Raw genomic sequence first — 24,810 nt, 5'->3', positions numbered from 1 at the left:
AGGACCTGGGATTAACTGCTTGATTTTTTTATCTGTAAATTATGCCCCCTGAATAGCTATAATGAAAACTATCCTGTTGTATACTGACAAATTGAGATGACATGATGTAATACTGTTTATGTTACAATGACATGATGTAATACTGATTATGTTACAATGCATGATAATGATAGAAGATATGGGATACACAACAATGAGACAGCAACCCATTTTCATAAAAAAACAGTTAAGACATTGAAACAATGTGAGAATGCACAAAATATAGAAGTGAACAAATACAGAGAGAATTTTTTACAGAGGATAAAAAACCAAATAGTTAGAATTATGGCAGTTTTTGGATGAGTTGTTGCCGTTTTAAATGCAAATTGTTGCAGTTTGATTTATACTGTAAATTCAGAAATTTTTGGAATGTTTTTATCATTGAGAAAATTGGAACGAGATAGGTGTCGCAAAAATAAAAACTTTCTTTTTAAATATTGATCCCATTATTTGTTTGCAGCATTTCCTGAAATCACATTAATTAAACTCATGTCGATTATTCAACAGTCCCAATAATAAATGTATGTAATAATTTCTAAATTAACACTATTTTAAATTCTATCAGATGAAAAGTGAAAACAAGTGAATATTTTGGGAAAAATAGAGGTTTTGATCTTTAAGAATTTGAAACATTTCCTCAAAGGAAAATGGATGGAGTAAAACCAAGTTGTTTGTTTTGATATTTCATAGAAAGAGGAAGAGGAGGCAGAGGCTATTGCTGCCAGGGTTGCTATGGAAGGAGAAGTATTAGTGGACAATGCTCCTGAGATTGCTGCCCGTGCAGAAGAAGGTAATCCAATGTATTCATAGAATAAAGGAATTACTATAAGAAATGTGTTCACTGATATACCATTTTCTTTTGGTTCATATGTGTACAATATACCAAGATGATTTAAAACTGGAACAATACATATGGGTCAAAATGCACAATTCATTTCAGATAGGTGGTAATGGTAGCCTTTTCCCCAATTCCTCTGCTCGTATGGTAAACTTGGATATGTATGATGGCTCGTTTCAAAGCTGAGACATTTTCACATAAGTGGTTAAATTTTCTGGGTACGAAGTGAGATTATTTTTTTCATAATTAAGCATACCCCTAAAAGCCCATTGTGATGCAGCTTCTCAAGTTAAAAATCCCTTTTTTCCCACAATAAGCTCTATGAAAATTTAGTTCTCTGAATACCAATACATTTAATAAATTTTTTACACCTCTGCTCTTCAAATCAGCACAAATGGTTAAGCTCAGTCACTTGTTAAGAATTTTCAATATCACTGCACAGAGATTATTCTGATGTCTGAAAGTGCATTTTAACTCAGAAGTTATGCAAAAATGTAGAATTTTTCAAAACCCTAAAAAATATTAGAAACCACTTTAAACTGCTGTGAACTTCACTGTTTAGTCTGTTATCATAAAATTAAAAGTGCAAATTTAAAAAACTTGTCCTTTCACATAATTTTTAAAAAATAAAGTTTTTTTTATGGCCCCACCGTAGCGGTGGGGGCATTATGTTTTACCCTTGTACGTCTGTACGTACTTCCCAAAATTGGTTTCCGCTCTCTAACTTGAGTTTGCCGCAACCAAATGTTATGAAACTTATACACAATGCTTATTACCACAAAACACAGATCAGATTTGAATTTTGGTGGCGTCACTGTAACCGTTCTAGAGTTATGCCCCTTTATAAATGGAAAAATTGCAAAATTCTTAGTTTCCGTACTCTAACTTAAGTTTGCCGCAACCAAATGTTATGAAACTTATACACAATGCTTATTACCACAAAACACAGATCAAGTTTGAATTTTGGTGGCGTCACTTTAACCGTTCTAGAGTTATGCCCCTTTATAAATGGAAAAATTGCAAAATTTTTAGTTTCCGTTCTCTAACTTAAGTTTGCCGCAACCAATTATTATGAAACTTATACACAATGCTTATTACCACAAAACACAGATCAAGTTTGAATTTTGGTGGCATCACTTTAACCGTTCTAGAGTTATGCCACTTTATAAATGGAAAAATTGCCAAATTTTTATTTTCTTCTAAATATCAAGTAATTTTTAAAGTTGGAGTTATCTTCCTTTGTCCATGATTATAGTTGAATCAACTACAATCAATGCTTTATACAATGCAATGTTTAATTTTGAATTCCACTGATCAAACACAGATCAAGTTGAATTTGGGTAGTGTCACTTTAACCATTATTGAGTTATGCCCCTTTATAAATCAAAAGATTGCAAAATTTTTAGTTTCCATTCTTTAACTTAAGTTTGCCCCAACCAAACATTATGAAACCTATACACAATATTCATTACCACAAAACTAAGATCAAGTACAAATTTTTTGTTTCCGTTTTCTAACTTTAGTTTGCCTCAACCAAATGTTATGAAACTTATACACAATGCTTATTACTACATAATACAGATTAAGTACGAAATTTGGTGAGAACACTTTTACCATTCTTGAGTTATGTCCCTTTATAAACATAAAAATTGCTGAATTTTCGTTTCCGTTCTCGTAACTTAGTTTTTTAATGTATTTCAGTGAAAATCTTTTGTCAGTGATAAATGCACATTTAGTTTTTAAATAAACATGACATTACACATATTAATTATGCATACCAGGCAATTGACCCCAATTTTTGCAGGTGAAACACAGGAATATAAGAGCTGACCCAAGATTTTTCAATACTTTCCTGGGTCATCAAATAACCCAGGATTTCGTCAAATGACCCGTATTCTGGTCCCATGAGACTTCCAATGTCTAAAATGCTAGATTTTCCTATGAAAAAAGGCAAATTCAAAATTATTCCTGGACAGGAAGTTTGATAAATTGCTCTCAATTGAATGATTTACAGCTATCAAAACTAATTTTGACACTCTTTTGATTGAAAGTAATAACAATTCGCTGATTATCTCTTTAATTGTACCCCAGAAAGGTTGAAGCCAGTCAAGCTTGACATACAATTTTATGTCCTGATTTATAGAATTTGCCATTTGCAAATATCATTTCTTCTAATTTAAATCTCTTTAAACATATCTGTTGGAAAGATACAAGGCCCTAAACTATTTTTTACCAATTATTTTGTCGTCACTTAAGGTTCATGTGGACCCTTCGTCTATAATGGCTGCATTTTCACCTCAAAATTTACTATGAGTACAGACAAACTTGCGCATCTGGAAAAGTTTTAAGGCATAGTATGCCCTAGATAAATAAACTTCTAATGCATTGTATGTTTTAGAAAATTTAAAACTTAACTGGATTTTGCAGTGCAATTTTTTTCGTCCCTGCAGAAGATGATAAAATTAACAAACAGCTGAGTTTCACTTGATATGGTCCACTCAGGTACACAGTTTAATCACCAGTTATTGTCAGGTATCTATTGTCAATGCAATCAATACAGTTCACTTCAATTATTACCTGTGGGGAAGGTCTCAAACCTCTTTCCCAACTTAGTTTATTTTGCCACCTTCTGGAGGAATGAAAAAAGTGCACTGCAAAATACGGTTATATTTTTAATTTTCTAAAACATAAAATATATTTGAATTTTATTTATCTAGGGCATGCTATGCCTTAAAACTTTTTCAGATGCATCGGTTTGTCTGCACTCAGAGTAAATTTTTAGGCGAAAATGCAGCCATTTTAGACGAAGGGTCCACATGAACCTTAAAATCCATGAGCTCTACACTTGCACCAAATGTAAACAACAGTAAATTCTTCTTTATCTTTATTTTCTGCCAACGTATAGGAGCACATAAGCTATAGCTGATGTCTAATTATAGTTGGGGTTTTAAATTCATTTATAAAAATAGTGTGAATGAAACAATTAGAGTGCATTGGTTTATATTTGATTTATAATGAATTTTTAACAAATACAATGTAGTTAAAATGAAAACATAAATTGAATTTCTAAATAATTTTCAGCTGGAATAGTATATGTTATAGAATAAAAAAAATCCTCTAGATACTAAAATTGAACTGAAAAAAGTTTGTATGCATTATGACCTGACTTTTCTTCCTCAATGCAGGTCGTGACCTGGATTTTCATTTTCAGAGGTTGACAGGTATGATTATGATGTAATTAAATATCAACTGTTTTTTTAAATTGTTTTTAGCACAGTTGCAGTGTTACATAACCAACAGTTGACTAAGGGTTTAACTCAAAATGTCGAGTAGAAAAGATCAGGAACTAAGCAATTTTAAATAATATCAAGACCATAGCAACAGTTTTCATATCGGCATATTTTCAATATCATGACTAATGTCAATTGCATAAATACCATAAATATACAATTAAGAGCTGGTTTGATAAAATAAAATGCTTACCAGTAATTCAGAACTTTTTTAAATCTCTAATTTACCGTCTCATCTTAAACTGGAATGATATGTCTGAAACTGAAATAAGACGAAAATTGATTCAGGTTGTGTTATCATTTCATTCAAATACGAACTGTTTAATTGAGAGAGAAAAAATCAAATTCTTGAAAGTTTTATCACAAAAAAGAGAGATGCTTCCCCCTTTTGGCTTCACAACATGCATGTGAACCTTTTTCATGAGGAGCAATCAGTAGTAGCTTCAAAGCTGAATAGTTGAAGCACTGTGTTGGACCTGCCCCCTTTTTCATTGGGAAAGACACTATCCTGTGATTTGTTGCTGTGAATTGAAATACAGCTATTCATGCATTTCTTAAATATGTTTGTCTGTTTATTTGATTGTTGTCGTGACCAGTTGCTAATTAATGGTCAAATTATTGATGTACAACACAAATCAAATACTTTCGTATGAAGTGTGTTATTTCCCTTGCATTATCATCTATTCCTGTAGATTTGAAAGATGATGGCATGAATATGTCTTTTATATGTCTTGTTGGCTTACAGTTTAACAATATTGATTGATTGATTGGTGGTTGCTTTACCCCCCCTCAGCACAAAAAGTCTATTGCTGTGATTTAACAATATTAAATGTTTCCATAAGAAATAAGGCTAATTAGTCCCTTACTTAAGTCAATGCCATGTGCCTTTTCAGCATCTCATGTAATCAAAGATTTTGATTGAGCCTCAAAGAAGTGCTGCAATCCCATGCCAGTTATACATTTCAAAAGCAAAAAATGCTGCTTACCTTTATAAATAATGTTAATTTAGAACCAACTGTTATAACTAGGTTATTTATAAAAGACAACTAACCTTCATTTTCATAATTTGCCCTGGTGTACAAGATGCAATCATCCATAAGTTAAGTCTGACAACATCTAAAAGAAGGTCCATTAATTGGGTCAAGATGTGCAATTCATTTCAGGTAGGTGGTAATGGTAGCCTTTTCCTCAATTCATCGTTAACTTGGACATGTATGATGACATATGTTAACCAATTTGTTTTGCAACTGTTCTATTCAATTCCAATCTTATTCAATAAAAGCTATTTGAGCAATTACTAGAAATCAAATCAATATTATTCAGGAGAAAATGTTTGCTCTTGTGACTTTACCTAAATAGATTTACCTGGGTACCAACTCATAAATTTGGTTGCAGCAAATGTTTTTTTAAAGATAAACTATAAAATTTAAATAGAATTGACCCCTTGCAAGAAAATTGGCTTATTCTCAATGTGTGATTGTCAAGTTTGCATTATATAAGTAGTAAGAACTGCTTTGTAACATGAATTTACAGTGTTGTTGCTGATAGCACTTTTTTAATCTTTTATATGATACTTTTAGAAAAATTAAATGGTTCTAGATTAGATATTATAAAATGGAAAATCTGAGAGGGGCAAAACTGCTCAGGATCTAACTGAAAACTCTTTGTACCAAAATTAATTTTAGATGATTATTGCACTCTTTGTTGTTCACAAGGTTTATTTTAATCTATTTTATATTTTAAAAAATCTATTATTAAAAAACATGTTTTTTCCAACATGAAATTTATTGAATGTTATATTATTTAGGCAGACCATGAATTGTATTATTTGTATTCAGAATACCAAAAGACAATACAGCGGTAAAAATATTAATAAAAATACAATAACTTGTGTAATGAGCATATATTTGAAAAGCAAACTGTTCTGTTGTTTGTGTAGTTCATGCAGGAAATATGAGTGTTTGTTAAAATCATGCAGGAAATATAAGGGTATTTGGTAAAATTATACATGGTGAATTACCTCCCTTGTAGCATAGAACATCATATGGTTTTATTTGACATGTTGATATGGAGCTGGGAAAGTGAGAAAATAACATTCTCATATTTTGCTGCAAATAATGAGCATTTCAACAATAAACATTAAATTTGTTTCTACATGTTTGAAAAGGCTGAAATTGCTTCTCCCTCTGTAGCAATTCACCCAATTTTTCAGTTGGCTTCTTGTTGCTCAATCTGTTATGATCTGATTGAGATCATTTTGCTGTCTTGGACTTTTCATTAAACAACAACAAAAAGGGTCTTAAAAGAATAGATTCATAGAGGCCTAAATAGATCAGGACAAAAAAAAGAGTTCCAAACCAGAAAAGCTTAAAACAATAAAGTGCATGCATATTATAGGATGCATTTTTCATGGTAGAAGGTTTACTTCATGTGCATGTATATCCTTTTTCTGATCTGATCAGTAACTATTTGTCTTCACAGAAATCAAAGTACTTAATACAGATGAAGAGTTATCATCTGAAGATCTTAAGGAGATTGAGTCAGCCATAGAAAACATCGCTATGGAAAAGAAGTTTAACATTGATGAAGAAATATTACAGGACCTTAAAGAGGATGTAGATGAATATAAAGAAGTAAGTGAAAATCAGATTCTTCCTGACAACGAAGAGGTCAAAGGATAAGGTCAAATATAACAAGACTTGACAGTCTTCTGATATTTTCAAAATAGTAAGGTTACATTTTTTGTCTGTTTTACCAATATTTCGTACTTGAGTTATGATGATCAACTTTCGTTTTTATCTTTAGAAATTTGTTTGTGGTTTTCATTTCTATTTACTATGAGATAAATATGTAATTTTTGTTTCCTCAAAACCTAAGGTTTATGCTAGGACACCGTGATTGTCGAATATCTCATTTTTAAACTTAAAATAGAAACTTTGTTTGATGTGTTGGGGAGAGATCAAACATGTCTGACCAATAAATTGCATATTTTGTCAATACATCAGTGATGATGACCCCTACAGCAATAATGCTGTCCTAAGTCCTCTTTGTCTGTCTTTAGAAATTCACAGACTTTATGAAAAATACTATGCTATGACTTCGGTATACTTTGAGAAGTTCATTTAAATTTTTTTTCCTCTGTTTGGAAAGGAGTAAAGCCAAAAACACCAATAACCTACCTTGGTATTTTGTAAACTTCAAATGTTTGAGAAAATCTAATGTGTATGTTTTGCTAAATGTATTATTTACGCAGATTTACGATGTCATAAATACATCACTAATGATGCAATGTTAAAATCTTCTCTAAAACGATTGGACATTTCAACATTATATTATGTTTTTATGGTCGATCAACTTAGGTCGGTGCCATATAGTGTTACCCTTATCCATCATTCTGTCATTCCGCAACAAACAGTTATACAGACTTTTTTTTCTAAACGCCTTCACATATTGAGCTGATTTTTAGTTATGTGAGTCTACTTTGATGAGTTACAGATGGAGTTCATGTTTGGTTCCACACCGCTGACTTTTGCTGAAATTACAGCCTATGGACTTTGAAAATTTTGTGAAAATAGCAGTTATACAGACTTTTTTCCAAATGCCTACACTTATTGAGCTGATTTTTAGTAAATGAGTCCACTATGATTAGTTACAGATCAAGTTTACTTTTGGTTCCGCTGCACTGATTTTTGCAGAAATAACGGGCTTTGGACTTTGAAAATTTCCACTCCTTAAAATGGCTTCAAGATTTTTTTGTGAGCGTGGCCATTCGTGTCGTTCCGACACATCTAGTTTTATCATATTTTCAGTTTATTTAGGGCCAAAATTATGGGTTTGTGAACCAACTCCTTTATATTTATAATAGTACATTTCTTTATAAATAATCATAATACAGGGATAAAAACAACTAGTGGTGAAAAGTCTATTGCCTAAAGTCTGAGCGGTGTTACATGAAATCTTAAATCATTAACCAAGTTGCCATTGAAAATTTACATAGTTTTATTGCCATCATGTTTACAACGCTCTGATGAATACATATTTTGCTACTGAAGGTGATCAGGGCTGAAGAAGATAAGTAAACAAATTGTGTTAAATGTAAAATTAGAAATAACAATCAAGAGGACAATTCACAACCAAGGAAGTTATATATACTATGCAAACATGAAAAAACACACTCTTTACATTAATATAGTGTTATAAACAGGCTGTTTCTGTATTGGCCCTGTTATAGATTCGAGGTTAGCTGTATTGGACCCTAGACTCGAAGAGTCGAGGGCCAATACAGCTGATCGAGAATCTATAACAGGGCCAATACAGAAACATACAGTTCATAACACTTTTATTAAATGATTTTAATTCTTCGATTAAACTAAGAAACTTACCGTGAGGAAGATACAGAAATTAATATCTAACTTGTCTTTTCACATTTGTCAACATTGTCAGATGTAATTTCTAATTTCTCATCCAAGTACTTAATCTTATGCTAGTACAATTCATTTAATCTAGCAAATATAAAGTAACTGGGAAGAATAAATCAGACAGTTTAACTATTCTTACTCTTGAATCGTCTGCGTTCTGATGATTGATCAACAGAAATGAAACAGTGATAATAATCGAAAGTCGTACTCGAAAAGACTGGAAAATATTTCCGTTTCAAGATGTTACAAAACACTGAACATCATTTGAACTTTTTTATGATATTAAGTTAAAAAATATGATACAAATGTATTTTATGCATACGTCCAAAGGCGTAAGAAAATTGAAACCGGCTTTTTTCTGTATGGCCCTGTCCGAAAAGCAATATTAACTCTTGATTTATATCGACAGGGCAACGTCATCAGTATTGGACATGGTGATTTCTCCGTATATGAGCTCTTGAGTTATCTGGAAGTTCAATGATTAGTCTAGAGCTTCTCGAATGTGCTAATATTGGGCTTGGGCCAATATGGAAAAATTCGTATTGGCCTTGTAGATTCCCGTATTGACATTATTGGATGAAATTATTGATTTGGCAGTTTTACTCGTATCAAGTCAAATATACTCCAGTTAATTAATAATAATTCCTTAACAATAGGCATAGGACAATAATCCTTAGTCTAGAATTTCCAACCAAAACCAGAAGTGATATCACATGTTCCATAATGGTTAAATGGCTTAGTTTACAATATGTTATATACTATAGATTCAGTATTATTTGTGGCTTACTTGTGTTTATGGATTTCAGGGTTTGGCTAAATCTTTGGAATTAAAATGTTTAACAAGAAACAAATTTATTAAAGGCTTGTGCACACTGAATTTGTTAAAGCCACAGAATGAAGTTTCCATGAAAATTACATTTTTTCCTCAAACCATGCAAATTGGTACCAATGAATTTTAATTCATTCACAGTATGTGGTTACATCATATGTTATTGTAATTTCATTATGTACCTTTGTAGGATCTAGAAGACCTTAAGTCAGTTATATTAGCTTCTGGTGGAGATGAGGAAGACATCAAAGAATCCAAGTCTGCTAAGAGGTTAGGTAAAAAAGTAGACAAACTGGTCACTCAACTGGATGTAAAGCTTGATGAGCTTCACAAGAAAAGACTAAGGATAAATGAGGAGATCGATTTGAAGGAAAAAAATCTTATCTATGCAGATATTGATGATATCGAAACCAGAGATGAAGTGATGCAGAAAATTTCAGAGAAGAAGTAAGAGATATTTTTATATTTATAATTTGGAAAGAAAGTACTTATTGCTGTTGTTTGTTGAGGTCAAATGAAATTAAAGTCTTTTAGTCAGTGTTCACACAAAATGTATGTACTCTAAACCTGTTTACAATTTGTTTTTATGTGATGAAAACTGTTTTCACATAAAATTGACTTATGCTATTAATTATCAGACCATTTTTGAAGCAATGATTGATTGTTTGATTGTTATTATGTAATTAACCATTTAAATGATTTATATTTACCTAATATTTAGCTTTTTTTGTCCCATGCCATAGAATAGAAGTGACAAAAAATTTGCTGTGTGGCTGTCAATCAGCCATGTAAGCACAATTTTAATGGAAATTTATTTATGCAACTTTAGCAAGTAGAAAGATATGGTGACTATGCTCATGTAAATTTCTACTTGTCTGTGTTTTTATACGCCCGTTTATGGGACGTATTATGGTATACCGTTGTCTGTCGTCAACATGTCGGACAGTAACTCAAAAACGCTTTAACCAATTTGCATGAAACTTTGGTGAATTGTTTATATCTATTGATGTGAGCTCCCTTTCGATTTTTATAAATTTTAGATTTTACGTTTCCGAGTTATGGGGTTTTATTCATTATAATAGGAGGATTTTCCAGTTTTCGGACAATAACTCAAAAATGCTTTGAGCGGTTTTCATGAAACTTTGGTGACTTATTTAAATAACCTCCCTTTAGTTTTTTTTATAAATTTCTAATATGACATTGAGGAGTTATGGAACTTTATTCTTTGAAAAAGCAATCTTGATTTGATACTTAAGTATAGAATGATGACTAACAGATTGAGTTTGCCTTTTGTTCTGGTTGACCTACTTTTGACAGAATTACAACCTTTAAATATCTATGAAAATAATAATTGTCCAGACTTTTTTGTAATCCCTGCGATCTGCTGAAGCTGATTTGGTACATATAATGATGACTTGCAGATTGAGTTAGAGTTCCTTCTAGTTGACCAACTTGTGGTTGAATTACAGCTCGTAATTAACACATAAGGCTGCAGACTGGGGCATTGAACTTCTTTTTTTTAAATTGAGTATATCAGAACCGGGTAATTTGACATTGCCATAAAAGGCATATACTTAAATATTCAATTTGTTTCAGGGGCTTAGTTATTAGTATCAATGATATGGTGTTGGCATTAAGGAGATTACAAAAAGTTCCAGATGAAGTCAGACTTCAGAAAATTGTAACAGTTTTAGATGAAGACAAAGATGGTATAATTGATGCTAGTCATGTTCTTAAGGTAAATATTTTTTTATGTGAAATTCATTCTTCAGCGAGACAGGTACACACAATACAGACAGTCAGAACCATTGGAGTCAATAAGGGAAGAACACAACAGGATCATGTTGTTTTATGTCTGTGATTGTTTCATAACTCATTCTTAGGCTCTCAGTTTTTGCCAATCTTCAAAAATGTTACTGTACAAAAGAGACTGGGTAATTTTCAGTTGTAAATATACATTATATATTCATGCAGTGGATATGTTACGCTTTCGGTAAACTGTTTGTTTTAACTATTGTTATTCAGGCTTTGACTTAATTGATATACTATGGATTCGTTACTATTTGTGGGATACCAATTTTCATGGATATAGGTGAACCAGGAATAGAAATGTTGGACGAAGTACAAATTTTCGATTGTATATAAGCAAACTTTGGCAAAACCACAAGATCAGACATCCACAAAACGAATATTTTATCATGTGTCATAAAGAAGTATTAAAAAAAAAAACATATGGGCAGCAACACTCATGTTAATTAGCACATAGGGCCTCAGATAACTACAAATGATTCAAAATGTTTTCATAAATATTGACATTGACTTCTAATATCTAACAGGTTGGGTACAATAAAAAGACACAGTTAGGAAAATTTTGTTTCTTGCACTATCAAATGATTACTCAAATAAAGGATTGTTACTCATTTGGGGAATAGTTCCCCATTTGGCAGGTTGTACCCAACCTGTCTAATGAAGTCACCCAATTGAATTTCGGTGACTTATTGTTTTATTCTTTTGTCATATTCTAAGACTCACCAGGCCTTTTGATAAAGGAAACTTTACTCACAACTTGGAGTATAAAATTTGTGCTGGAAACACTGAATCCCGCATTTTGATTGGTTGATTTTCAAGTCTGAACTTGAAATTTATCTGACCGCAGGGCTTGATCTTGTCTGCAGCCATTCTTAGAAACCACAAATCATATGTTATTAAGATTCTACAGTATGCTTGGCTTACATGTGAAGTTATGCATAGAATATTTTGTTTGTTCTTAGACCTCCATTGAAAATTGTAATGATTCTACAGCCATTTATACATTTAAAATAATGCAAAGGTAAAAAAAATAGGCAGAGTTTGATGAGGGTAGGAATGCCCTTTACTGTCAGGCCTCAAATGGTCATTTTTGGCTACCTTACCGTGGTTCGTCAAAATATCCTTATTATGATTTGTCAGAGGTCTCAAATAATTATCGTTACCATTTTTTTTGGAAAAATTTAACGTGATTCTTCACAATCTGTTGATTTTTTTATCGTCTAAAAGAAAGTGTACATTTTATCGTCATGCACCAAAAATAATTGTTAACATCATTTGGCAAGAATTTTTACCGTTATTCATCATGAAGGTACCACCATTACGACCCTCTTTGATGTTGTCTTCCATTGCTAACAAGTGTCAGCTTCAACTATTGTTGAAAAACATTCTGTAGTTTACTTGCAGATTCTATTATGTGGAGGTTGTGTTAAGCTACATGTTAAATTTATAATTATAGGTTATTAAATTGCTGGGTCAAGAAAATGTGAAATTGGAATCTTCTCAAGTCTCAGAATTAATTGATCTCTGCAAGAAGGAAATGCAGATTGAAGAAGAAGAAAAACAGAAAGAAAAGGTTGAAAAGGAAAAGGAAAAACAAGAGAAAACACTGAAGAATTCAGGGAATAATGAAGAAACATTGAAACAATCTTCAGAATGAAATGAAAAAGGCTAATTGTTATTTGTTATTTATTTTGTGATAAGTTTTGAATAGTTAATGATAATATTGATATACAAAAATAGAATAGTTCCTGTTATATGATTAAATCACATTTTTAAGATATAAAAAACACAAAACTCTTAGCCAGAACAATAGTTAAGTTTGTGCTACACAGAGAGAGTAGAACAATTCTTTTTATTTGATTTGAACAATAGGTATATATTTATAGCTATTTAACCATCAAAGCATTAACGTCAGCCAAAATATTCATTTACCGGTACTGAAGGTATCAGTTACAATAATAGTAGCAGTTTGAGAAGGAAACTCAATTTAAGAACTTAAATTTCAGTTGTAGATCCTTTGCAATTTTTATGCAAGTGGAGAAGAGAACTATTTGACTGTGATTATTCAATCATAAACCTACCTAGTCAGTAGTTAGGATATGGTATCAGGGTCATTATAATCAAAAATCTACTGTTGTTAGTGATAATAAGACTTTTAAACTTATTATACAAGCTTTTTCTGCACTATTTCTCAATAGGCATCCCTGTACTGTAGTTTTAGGATTCATTTTAAAGATAGAATTGGATACTTTTAAGTGTTTTATGTGAGGCATTAGTTAAAGGTTCAAATAAAAAACATGGTAAAGATAAAGAGTAATGAATAAGGTAAAACTTACCCTGGTTTGGGACCCTAAAAAAGGACACTTTTTCTTTATTTTAACAGAATAATTATTAATTTTAATTGTTGAACCTCACATTTTAAAGTTGAGAATTTAACCATCTCCAGTGGATAAATATCATAATAAACAGGGTGATTTTGTCAAATCCATGTCTCTGTTTCAATTATGTACAATCTGTTTAGACTTTTAAGTAATATGGAACTTGTTATATGATTGGGGAGGGGGTGTCCATTTTTGAAGGCTTTATGATGAGATATTTGCTTAAATTGTTGGGTTGCTATTTTTACTGTTTTAAACCTACTTCTTCTTTATATATATAGATTAAAACAAAATGTTGGTGTAGGTGTGGTTATATGTACTGTTTTGCATTTGATAATTTTCAAGATAAAACAGGATATACATTTTGCCGTTATTTTCTCTTTTGTTTTCATGATGTCATGTCTGCCTCTTATTTCCAGCATTGTTGGGGGATGGAAATGAGCAATGTCACACAATTGTCTGTGCATTTGTTAGCATTGGGGAGTCTCTCCTAAGTGAAAAAAACTGGAGTAAGACTAATTATCAGTCGTCTTTATGAATTTTTACATGAATTAAACAGCTCACTAACCTAAAAAATAGGTAAAATGCATGGGTTTGTAAAAGCTTGTGAATTTCCTATTTAGATCTAGATCAAATTTAACCACAAGATTCTGCTAAAGGATAGTATAAGTGATATTAAAGACAAGTTCTGTTTATGAATTTCCTCTTTAATATCATGGACAATTTGGAAAATGATCCTGTGAGTGCCATTTTGATGTCTTTGCATAATATTTGATTAAGTTTTAATTGAATGGAATTAAAAAAATACAATGATGTTAATCAATTTTTACAGAGGTTAGGCCCCTTGAATAGATAAAAAAAAAAATATCGGGGATTATATCAGGGTGATGATAGAAGACATTTTAATACTTTTTTTTTTTTATTATTCTGTAAAATGACAGATGGCACATTAATACTGAAGTCTGAAGGGGCCATGGATGTATTATCCCCAGCTTAGTATAATTCTCGAATTGCGATTGGCTAATGACATGTTGTTTAAAAACCCATAGCTGAGGTGTTGCTTACCAATGGCATATAAATGGGTGTTGCTACCCATTACCAGACCTGCCAAATATACTAATTTATGGGGGGATATCCCCCAAGAGAGGCGTTGACCTGACTTTGAAAACTTTATTATATAAACTGAACACCTCAAAATAGACATTTAGATGAGATAAAGGGTATTTAAGCACATACATACTCATTCAAACAATAAAGATGTAGATTTAAAACATGACAATATAAGAGGAGCATTTGGTCCTCTTGTGCTTTAAAAAATCCCCCATGGAGATTTTGAAAAAGGTATTACTCTGGGGAATTACAAACCCTTTTTCCTAGTTCGGTGGTTGTTCCCATAGAAAAATTGAATTCTATAGATAATTCATGATGTCTGTAATTAAATATGCAATCCAGTATCGATTTTATCCTATTATTCTGATCATTAACATTCATTTTAGTGGCTACCATGTAGACAGTGAACAGGACTACTGACCTAGTAATGCAAATGACCGAATTTGACGTCACAGTCTGTGATATAGTGCTCTCGACATTGAGCACCAAATTTGATTTATTCTAGTTCTCTGTCTCTGGATTAAAACGTCTTATATTTGACTACCTTTGGTACACCCTGTAAAAAAAATCTTCAAATTTCAACTAAACTTTTTTAAATAATAAAAAAAACATTGCTTTCACGTTACACTTTGTGCCTGAATTTCCCGATTCATTTAAGACCGGGGATAAATTTGTAATCTGCATTCATATCTGCAGATATGGGTATTTTAACACCCTGAAGTAACCCTAGTACACCCCAAGGCAAAACTTATAATATCACTGTAGCTATAATTTTGTATAGTTGTATAACAACAAGAAGTTCAAAGCCAGTTTTAATTCACAAGACCAAAAGGAATAATGTAACTTGAACTACTTTACAATGCTGCTTAATTTAGAATAATGTGCATTTTAAAATTGAAGTGTTTTTATCAAAGAGGTTATGGATTAGAATTCGCTAGCTGCTTCAAACAAATTTAGAAATGAAAAAAAAAGGGCACAAACATGTCAGAAAGATATTCAGGTAGTGTAGTTTTTGCATATGGTCAATGTATCATATATTGTGATATTTTTATATACAGTTAAAGATAGGGTTGTATATATTGATTTTGTTTCTTTTGTAAATAGTTATATTACCATGCATGCAAAAATATTTTAAAAATGACAAAATACTTTGTAGATATTTTCTTCATTGTTATTAAAGTTAGGTTTTTTTCCCATCAATAGTTTTGATAATCAGCATTGATAACAACATTTGTATTTCCTTATCTCCCATTCATAGAAGTTTATAAATTGATTTGTCTACTGATTTTGTCCATTGATACATCTACCTGATTGTGTCCATTGATACGTCTACCTGATTGTGTCCATTGATACATCTACCTGATTGTGTCCATTGATACGTCTACCTGATTGTGTCCATTGATACATCTACCTGATTGTGTCCATTGATACATCTACCTGATTGTGTCCATTGATACATCTATCTGATCGTGTCCATTGATACATCTGCCTGATCCTGTCTATTGATACATCTGCCTGATCGTGTCCATTGATACATCTACCTGATCGTGTCCATTGATACATCTACCTGATTGTGTCCATTGATACGTCTACCTGATTGTGTCCATTGATACATCTACCTGATTGTGTCCATTGATACATCTACCTGATTGTGTCCATTGACACGTCTACCTGATTGTGTCCATTGATACATCTACCTGATTGTGTCCATTGATACCTCAACCGGTACTTTTTGTTTGTGTGCCATTTATTTTCACTGTATTTAGAAAATATTTCACTCATCCAAATGTCTTCATTATGTTTAGTGCTGTGAGATTCTCGATTATTGTGTCACAGTCAATAGTAAACAGTTATAACTTGTTTGTGTGAAGATGACATTTGTCTTTGTGAAATTAACCAAATGTAATGATAATGTAGCAGTAAAAGAACATACACGGAGCCTTATTAACTTGAATGATAGTTTTTGTGATACTTTTATACTAATAATTGGTACCACTTTAGTTGAAATATTCAGTACAGATACAAATTGTTTTGTAGGGTTCCAAATGAAATGTATCTTTTAAAGGTTCTCTGCAAATATATGTCATAAGAGATCAGCAGGGAGTCACAGTATAAGCCTTTTTGACTAGAGTGTAAAAAAACAAATTAAAGAGGTGCATGTTGTGTTCAGGATTTTTTTTATATATATCAAATACCCGGTACTGATAATTTTTTGATTTTATTGATTTTTGGTGTTTTATCTTGATTTAAAAAAAATTTTAAGATTGTCTTGATAAAGTTGTATCTTACTAAATATTTTCAGATGAAAACATTTTGAAAATGTTTTACAATCTCACAAAAGCCGCAATTATGGATTTTCTGAATTGCTAAGGGCTATTCCCTTATAATGTATGTGGGACGGTAGGAAGGGACTTTCAAAATATCCCTACAACCAAGAACCATTTTTAAGATAATTTTGCATAATGGTAATAGAAGCATACTGAAAAAAGACCCATGACCGACTTTCAATAATTAAATTCCCTTCCTACCCTCCCACATACATTTTAATGGAATAGCCCTAAACAGAATGATATAGATGTAGAGAGATACGATAATTCATCATTCTATCAAAACAGAAATTATTAAGGACTAATTCTAAATGGATTAATCAGGTGTTTGTTGGTTAATGCTTTTACACAAATGTTATGAAATAAGATTTTGAAGATTTTTTGTTAAAGTTGTTTTAGATAAGTTTCACTTTATCTATGAATTTTAAAACCTTGATTTATTGAACATTTCGTTGATTTGTTGTGGGAAAATAAGCAATGATTTAAGATTAAATATGCATATTATAAAAAATCATTCCATATGGTTATGAATAAAAAAATAAATAAAATGTAACGTTAAGTGGCGGTTGGCATGTTTCAACTGTAATGTATACAAGAAAACCAGTAAAAAAAAAATTAGTCGATTTATAAGTGTAGACAAACAAGTTATACATACTTTTGCTTTTTCTATTCTGCAGTTTATGGGAAGAACAAAGATGCACACATATCTGTATTTGTATTATTTCTTTAATTCTGAAGTTATTAAGTCTGATGTTATGAAGGATTTGAAGCACAGGACTATTTGCAGCAGTGCTAAGAATAGTTCTGACAGAAATTAAAATTAGCAAATGATTTTTTTTTTCATTTCCTCAGCCACTTTAGCACATGTCATCTTCAAAAAGTTTTGCATTAGTATTATACAATACAGAAAAAATCATATTCCTTTTTTGGCTCGTCAAGTAAGAACTGTTGAAAAAAGCAGGAAGATAATCTTAGATAAAGACAAAAAGAAAGATTCAAAATTTATTTGGATAAAAACCTTTTCTGTAATGTTAAAGTGCTTAAGGATGCAGTTTCTTTTGAGAGAAAATCAGCATAGATTGCTATGTGATATGGTCTTTGCTCATTTTTGAAAGCAGTTTGGTGACCTATAGTTGCTTATATCTACATTATTTGTTCTGTGGTGGATAGTTGTCTCACTAGCAATCATTCCACATCTCTTTATTTTATATAAATGTTGAAAAGACAAGAAAATTGTAATTAGATTATCTCCCTTACTGCATAATTTTCTTAGGTAACCAAAAATAGATTGTTTCACCAGAATGCACAAATTATATGGAAATATCAGGCAAAAAATATTCAACAGATTTAAAAAAAAAAAATGAAAAACAACCGCCTTGGTACAATAACTTCAAATGATTCACCTATTAAAGATGGAATGCTCAAATCAAAGATTAATGTATGAAAGGAATGAAGATTTTGTAAGCTTTAATGGATAAGAAAGCATGTGACATAGGATTTTACTTGCAGCAGGGAAGCACTTCTCTCATGAAATGTGCCACATCATTTGCACTCTCATTGCTTAAAACTACAAACACTTAGAACAAATGAAATCACAAATCTAGATATTTCAACTGAAAGAAAAATTACAAAAATATAGAGCAAATTGAAAATTCTACAAAAACTCTACAACAAATAGAACAACTGAAAGATAGAAAAACTGAAAATTCTACAACAGATTGAAAACTGTGTAATTTAACAAATAGAACAACTGAAAACTCCTCCTCCTATAGAAATGATGAAAACTCTATCTCAGAAAGAGCTACTTAAAAAACTCCAACAGATAGAACAACTGAAAACTCTCCAACAAATAGAACAACTAAAAATTCTATAACAAATAGACCAACTAAAAACTCTTCCTCTGATAGAACAATTGAAAAATTTACAACAAATAAATCAATTGAAATCTCTCCAACAAATAGAACAACTGTAAACTGTACATCACATAGAACATCTAAAAACTACAGCAAATAGAACAGCTGAAATCTCAACAATAGATAGACCAAACTTAAAACTTGACAACTGATGGAACAATTGAAAACTCTATAACAGAAAGAAGAACTGAAAACTCTATAAGAGACGGAACATCTATAAACTACAGCAAATAGAACAGCTGAAATCTGTACAACAGATAATAAATGAAAACTATCCTACAGATAAAAAATTGAAAACTCTTCAATACAGGTAGAACAACTGTAAACTACAACAAATAGGACAGCTGAAAATTCTCCAACAAATAGAACAACTGAAAACTCTTTAGCAGATGGAACAGCTGAAAACTCTCCAACAAACAGAACAACTGAAAACTCAATAGCAGATAAAACAACTTGATATTCACAACACAAAGAAACACTACCGGAAACTGTACAACAGAAAGGACAACTAAAAACTGTACAACAGACAAAACAACTGAAAACTGTACAACAGATAGAACAACTAAAAACCCTACAACAGATAGAACTACTGAACACTGTACAACAGACAGGACAACTAAAAACTGTACAACAGACAAAACAACTGAAAACTGTACAACAGATAGAACAACTAAAAACCCTACAACAGATAGAACTACTGAACACTGTACAACAGATAGAACAACTAAAAACTGTACAACAGATAGAACAACTAAAAACTGTACAACAGACAAAACAAATGAAAACTGTACAACAGACAGAACAACTAAAAACTGTACAACAGATAGAACAACTAAAAACACTGCAAAGCCATGACAGCTGGAACAACTGCAAAAAAGGAATTGATTGTTGTTTATGTAACAGCCAGTGGCCAATATTTCATGCATGTCATGTACATTTATAACAAACCTTTCTAAAATTGTCCGTTTATAAATTTTGAAATTATTTAGAAACTAAGGTTTCAACTCCCCTAGGCAAAGATGACTTTAGATAGATTTGGCTATTTTTTATGTCCCTTTTCGTCGTATAGCTCCTCAACTGTTTCGGTTCTTATACATCCTTGGCTTTCAAATATTTGGCATTGAGCGTTCCTGATGAAGGTAAATCCAGAAAAGTGCTTCGGACACATGCAATTTAGAACGTGTTGTTTTCATTTTTTCCAAGACGAGAAAAATTAAACAACACGTACTGGAAAGGTAGACAAACGGAATGGGGGCCAGAAATTTGAACTGCAACCGGTAAAGAGAGAATGTTGGATAGAGGCAGAAACTTTGTCTTTCAACAAGTCACATACTGGCCTTCCAGAAATAGTTGCAAAGGTTCTTCAACTCACAAAGAGCATTGCGCTCTCTCAACAAGATTTATAAGGATTTAGCGCCCCCCCCCCTCCAATTCTTACCTGACGGGGCACAAGTTGTGTATTTTATACATAACGCACATCCATAGACACCCTTAGCGAGGAGGGGTGAGTTGGGTCGTAATCCTCAGGCGAATCTGAGTCCAATTTCTATACTTGGGAATTCTTAAAGTTTTTAAGTTTGGAATGACAAAAACATACATATTCTTGGGAGCATGCTATGTAAAATTGGTGTAGTTAGAACAGTCAAGATCTAAAGCAAAATCTGGAAAAAATTAAGTCTGATACTTATTTTAAATTGCATAGTGTATAATTGTAAATTTCAGCCATCATATGATCTCACATCTCAACCGAATAACTAACCACTGAACGGATTATAGGCTCATGGAGTTGTGCAATTTACGTTAATGAAATAGTAACCAAACGAAACAAAAAAAACTTATACAAACAAATCTAGATTGGTACTAACATATTTATAAAACACATTTTATCGACATTGATGTAATTTGTTAATAGCAAAAGAACCCCGAAAGTACCTTTCAAAAATTACTCTCAGCGGTCTCGTCGACGCTGTAACCTTCTCAAAACGAGGTCTACAGACTCTGTGTAGTAACTCCGTATTACTGATAAGACCATATTAGACTCCATATAACACGTTTTAACCATGGCGTATTGGCGTTGTTAGTTTATTTTCGAGTTTGAATATCAATTTGGTATCTTTCGCCTCTCTTTTGTAACATGAACATAAATATGTGTTACATACACTACCGTTAGTTGATGTAAGACAGAATCTTTCGAATCGATGGAGAAATTTCCCACGAAAATGTAAATAAGACCGTTGAGGTTCGGCGGCACACGAGAGACAGCGGAATAATTGATAGTCTAGATTCTGGTTAAATTTTTTTGACAATTGAATAGTATTTGAAACAACGCGGACTTTGGTTTCCGCAGTAAACTTCCGTTTTGAAAGGCACCATTGAATGCTTTCCTGTTTGTACTGGCAGTAACAATCCAAACTTCCCTGTAAATGGTTTGTAGGTAAACAATGTGGATATTGGTAATCGAGTGTGGGTGTTCTTGTTAAGTAAACCGGGACAAATATTCAGCGTTTGTTCACATCGAAGCTTATACATAGAACATTTTATGGCAGTATTATTTTGATTAACAAGCAAAAATTAGATTCATCACGTCTCCCACCCGCAATCCTATACAAAATAATAAACCGTGTTACCCTTTGATGCATTTATATTATAAACTAAAACTTTTTCATGTTTTATAACTTTTTGTATGATTTTCGTTTACATTTGTAGATTTCGCCTTCTCCTCGTGGTTGCGTTTCAATATTTTAGCTGTAGTAATCATATTTTTAAATTAAAATCTTTTACAAACAAACATCAAGATATAACAAAAGTCAGTAAGAGTTCCGGACATAGGCCAGGCACATGAACACGTGACGGTGTTACTATATTTTAGAGAACTCAACACTTCCCCTTTTATTCTCGACCATTGGAATAACAAAAGGTATTATGTAAAAAAAATATAGTAAAAATCAGTTCAATACTAGCGTTTTACTCTAATAGAAGTAAAACAATCATAAGCGAGAATGCATCAAAGATATTTACTGCCTCGTTGTTGAGTTCTAACAAGTCTAACCTCGCAACACACTATATGGCTTTGTACTCCACTGAGTACTAATTGAATGGGGAAGTTAAGAAACATAATGTATGTGCCTGGTCAAAGCCGGGACCATCTGATCTTGGAAGTTACGAAACATATATATATAATGTATGTTCAAAGTCAGAACTATCGGATAAAGTGCTGCTTTTGCATTTCCATTTTATCCACGTTCGAATGTAGTTTTTGTATCGACTGAGACGAAAGTCTCCTAATGCGAGACATAGGGATACTATTCAGGCGCCGGCGTAAACTATTTGTATAAAGCTTTAATTTCAGAAGGTAGAATCCCTTGATGTTTTATACCTTGTATATATACAACTCGTCTAAACATCAGCCCAACAATGTTAGATCTGTAAATTTGCTTTCGCAAATTTTTTGTTCTTCCCTCGCCGGGACTCGAACTCATGCTACTGAGATATCGTGACACCAAATCGCCTGCACTGTATCCGACGCGCTAGACCACACGACCACCTAGGCTTCACATAATAAAGCTTTCGGTGGCCGAGTGTTACCTTTCCTCGTCAGTTTTAATCTAGCGTCGTAATACAGTACATGATATAAGGCATGAAGGTGGAATTGTTACAGATCAGCTGTAATCGTCTGTCTGGCAGTATATATATATATATACCTTATATTACGACGTTTACGTCTGTCATGTGTCAATTGTCCTTGGCCTTATATTCATGGTCAGTCATAGATTGCTTAAAAAAATGTACAGTTTTTGTCTCGCCTGCAACGAAAGTCGCGGAAAGCAAGACATAGGGGTTGCTTTTCCGGCGACAACGACGAAGACGATGGCGTCAACAATTGTTAAGTTTTCTGCTTAAGTTAGTTTGATATAGGATTAAACGCCTTTTTAAAGGAATTTATTGGTGTATAAACTCGACCAATTCACTCACAAACAAATAAAAGTCCGAAGGACTTTTATGATATAATTGTGAGTGACTTGGTCCAGTTTATACACCAATAAATTCCTTTAAAAAGGCGTTTAATCCTTATAATTCTTTAAAATTGGAGATAAGGAATTTGTTTTTCTACACTCGTAATTTCTTTCACACATAAATTGTATATTTGTGTCATTGAATTAGCCTCGCGCACGAATATATTTGTTGGTTAACGCAAAAATATGTACTCCATGAAATTTGCTATCTGATAAAATATAAACTACAAAAACTCTTATTATCATTCAAATGAATGTTTTGTGTTTATTATTTAATTTAACGATTAACGCGAAGTGAAAATAAATGTGGTCAACGTCGAGCCGGATTGTGTTATTATTGTCGCCATCTTGTTTACATTGGTTACGAAAAGAAGTTCGGTCAACGTCTTCTATCGAAAAATAAACAACGTCAAGAACAACTTCCGGAAGTTCTCTCGACCAATCATATCAACGTATTCCCCAAAATGCAAATCATATATGAATTATTATGAAATACTTGTGATAGATCATTGATATTTTATATAAAGTCTTTTACTATCAGTACATATCAGTTTGACGACTATTTCGAGGCCCTGCCCCCTATGTTATTGTCCAGTGACTTTCAATTAATTAGCAATTTTCAATGTTAAGTTTTTTGCTTTTATTGGTTTGATAGGAACTATTTACAATATATATACAATTACATTTTCTATAAAGTTACATTACTGTCCGTACATCTCAGTTTGTTGACCATTTTTCGATGCCCTTCTCATGTTCATGGTCCAACAACTTTGTATTAAGTAGCAATGTTGCTGTCCATCCAATTGTCTTTTTCTGGATTTTATGCCGACAGGCGAGACATATCTTTGTGTCAACAGTTTATTTCTTATATGAATTTCTCACTAATTATGAGTATAATATGAGTCAATCTTATTTGGTGTATGGAATAATCGTCTGTCTGGCAGGTATCATCTGATTTTGATATAATTTTAAGGGCTCATTGGTTAAGTTTCCGTAACTTTTCTTTTTCTCAGATACTATAGGCAATAGTCAATTATATTTGGTTTATTCGACCATAAATGTCTCTTAAGTTAAACTCGAGGCCAAAATATTTGAAAATCCAAAAACTTTTTAAATAAATGAAGAGCTTATAAACCAAAACGGACAACAATGTATAGGCAAAGCCAGGCAAGGAATCAGAGCTTTGTATTAGGTAGATATATTCCTTAATTCAAAATAATTCCAAAATTTGGTAACAGCAAATTTTAATAACACAAATTCCGTATTTTCAAAAGACAAACTATTTTTGTATTGAAATACAGTACAATATCAACTGATATGATACAACAAGTACTTGGTACTAAATCTGACTTTGACAGTCACTTGTATTTTTTATTTTTTTATGGTATAAAAAAAAAAGAAAAAAATCGAATCACGTGAAAGTTCCATGATGAAATAAACTATCGCTATAAGAAACTTCTCCAGTTTTGTGCTCGATAATAATTTATTTACATAATAACTGCATATAACAAGTTAAATATTGCAGTACTTATGCTGACCTGCGGATAATAATATGAGCTAAAATAAAAGAAAAAACTCGTTAAATTTCCAACAAGACACTTAACGCTCAACAAGGATGTATTATAAATAACACTTGAAGACAACATTAGAACAATTTTACATTTGTAACTTGTTATTTTTTTTAAGACTTCGTAAGATCAAAGACAATATTTTGTTGTCTTTTTGTATTACACAAGTACTTTTTACCCTGTGTGATATCTCCAATTTCCAATGTATAATATTCCTATTTTGTTTCGTATGGGTTGTTTGTACTTTAAACTGTATGTAAGATTCGGCATCTTCGTGC

General features: G+C 32.0%; 2 protein-coding genes and 1 long non-coding RNA gene across 5 annotated transcripts in view; 2 read left to right on the top strand and 1 right to left on the bottom strand.

The window, feature by feature from the left end:
- Positions 1-13,966, top strand: part of LOC127734682 (mitochondrial proton/calcium exchanger protein-like) — a 30,808-nt gene extending 16,842 nt beyond the window's left edge. Inside the window, exons 9-13 of the mRNA XM_052244679.1 lie at positions 730-829; positions 6,649-6,800; positions 9,605-9,861; positions 11,011-11,152; positions 12,680-13,966. Of these exons, the coding sequence (XP_052100639.1) occupies positions 730-829; positions 6,649-6,800; positions 9,605-9,861; positions 11,011-11,152; positions 12,680-12,880 (852 nt within the window). The 3' untranslated portion in view covers positions 12,881-13,966. The remainder of the gene's footprint in view (positions 1-729; positions 830-6,648; positions 6,801-9,604; positions 9,862-11,010; positions 11,153-12,679) is intronic.
- A 790-nt stretch (positions 13,967-14,756) lies between these two features.
- LOC127734683 (uncharacterized) lies at positions 14,757-16,644 on the bottom strand. Of its 3 annotated transcripts, none has more exons than XR_007997698.1 (3): positions 16,279-16,428; positions 16,045-16,148; positions 14,757-15,992 (listed from the first exon to the last, which is right to left on the bottom strand). It is a non-coding gene; the product is annotated as an uncharacterized LOC127734683 (long non-coding RNA). The 3 variants fall into 3 exon arrangements; XR_007997699.1 differs by having other exon boundaries at positions 14,758-15,992; positions 16,071-16,148; XR_007997697.1 differs by lacking the exon at positions 14,757-15,992 and adding an exon at positions 16,435-16,644 and having other exon boundaries at positions 16,000-16,148; positions 16,279-16,356.
- A 1,843-nt stretch (positions 16,645-18,487) lies between these two features.
- LOC127733495 (antigen 10-3-like) lies at positions 18,488-19,806 on the top strand. Its single transcript, XM_052242847.1, has 2 exons — positions 18,488-18,498; positions 19,425-19,806. Exons 1-2 carry the CDS (start codon positions 18,488-18,490, stop codon positions 19,804-19,806), a joined length of 393 nt encoding a protein of 130 aa, XP_052098807.1.
- The last annotated feature ends 5,004 nt before the right edge of the window (positions 19,807-24,810 follow it).

This window comes from Mytilus californianus, unplaced genomic scaffold, assembly GCF_021869535.1.
Source record: "Mytilus californianus isolate M0D057914Y unplaced genomic scaffold, xbMytCali1.0.p SCAF_3, whole genome shotgun sequence".
Taxonomy (NCBI): Eukaryota; Metazoa; Mollusca; class Bivalvia; order Mytilida; family Mytilidae; genus Mytilus; species Mytilus californianus.
The sequence above is the reverse complement of the archived record's forward strand: the minus strand, read 5'-3'. Positions and strand labels throughout refer to the sequence as shown.